General features: G+C 38.5%; 1 protein-coding gene across 2 annotated transcripts in view; it reads left to right on the top strand.

Moving 5' to 3' along the window:
- Positions 1 to 1,020, top strand: part of LOC102193282 (survival motor neuron protein-like) — a 17,814-nt gene that overhangs the window by 9,284 nt on the left and 7,510 nt on the right. For both annotated transcript variants that reach the window (XM_005734965.2, XM_005734966.2), the window contains one exon: positions 581 to 691. In XM_005734965.2, the coding sequence (XP_005735022.1) occupies positions 581 to 691 (111 nt within the window). The remainder of the gene's footprint in view (positions 1 to 580; positions 692 to 1,020) is intronic.

Genomic DNA, 1,020 nt, shown 5'->3' on the forward strand with positions numbered 1-1,020 from the left:
TTGTATTGTTCGATACATATGCGTACCGAACCGAAAGCACTGTATCGAACGGTTCAATATCGATACGAATATCGTTGCACCCCTAGTGGATATAACATGCTAATCAAGCTAGTCACCGAAGCTGTGATGTCTACCTTTTATATGTAATCTATTTTCAGGATGAAAGAGTGTTCAGGACTTTTCAAAGCAGTAGAGAAACAATAGTAACAAAAAATCATTTAGATTTATGGACCATGTGCATTTTTAAAAATAACTGAACCACTGCACGAATATGAAAGCAGTTAAACTAAAACAATAAAAAACAAAATACATTTCTTTATTAAAGGACTCTTTTAATTAGATGTAGCTCACTTCTGATCCTCCCTGCTGTCTGATGAGGGCAGAATCTCACCTCTTTGATGTGGTCTAAAAGCTTTTCTCATCATTGATATGAAGTGGAGGCGCAGTCTTTCTGTTTTAACTATTCAAAATGATGTTTTTGGGGTTTTGTTTGTTCTGCTCTCTTTTGTGTTTTTAATTTCATTGATCGGTGTCTTTATGCCCCATAAAGAAAAAAAGGTGTTGTGTTGTTCTCCTGTAGGCCAGCAACTGGAGGTCCAATTTAACAAGCAGGCAGAGAAGTAGGGAGAACCAAGGAGAACGAGGAGCAGAGAGGAGGTCTGCAGGGAAAGATGATCAGAACTACTCCAGAGTGAGTCTCCATTTGTGGTCAAGAATCTAAATAGTGATTCATGGGTGAGTGATCAAAACATTAGAGCCTTCAAGAGGTTTATAAAAGCCTAAAAAGTTGATTCTGTTCATCTGGATTTTTTTCAGTTTGAGAAACGTTTCGTCATCATCCAGGTGACGTCTTCAGTCTCAGCTGACTGCAGGTTTCAATCTTATAAACAGGACATTTGCATAATGACTGAAACAGCCCACTGAGGGAACAATGGGCTGGGAGGTCAATTTCTTGATCATTGATATGCAAATTCTCATGACCACTGATCAATAACCATGAGTCCCATTCACAGAGAGTTG

Source organism: Pundamilia nyererei, unplaced genomic scaffold (assembly GCF_000239375.1).
Source record: "Pundamilia nyererei isolate P.nyererei 1_Seehausen unplaced genomic scaffold, PunNye1.0 scaffold00061, whole genome shotgun sequence".
Taxonomy (NCBI): Eukaryota; Metazoa; Chordata; class Actinopteri; order Cichliformes; family Cichlidae; genus Pundamilia; species Pundamilia nyererei.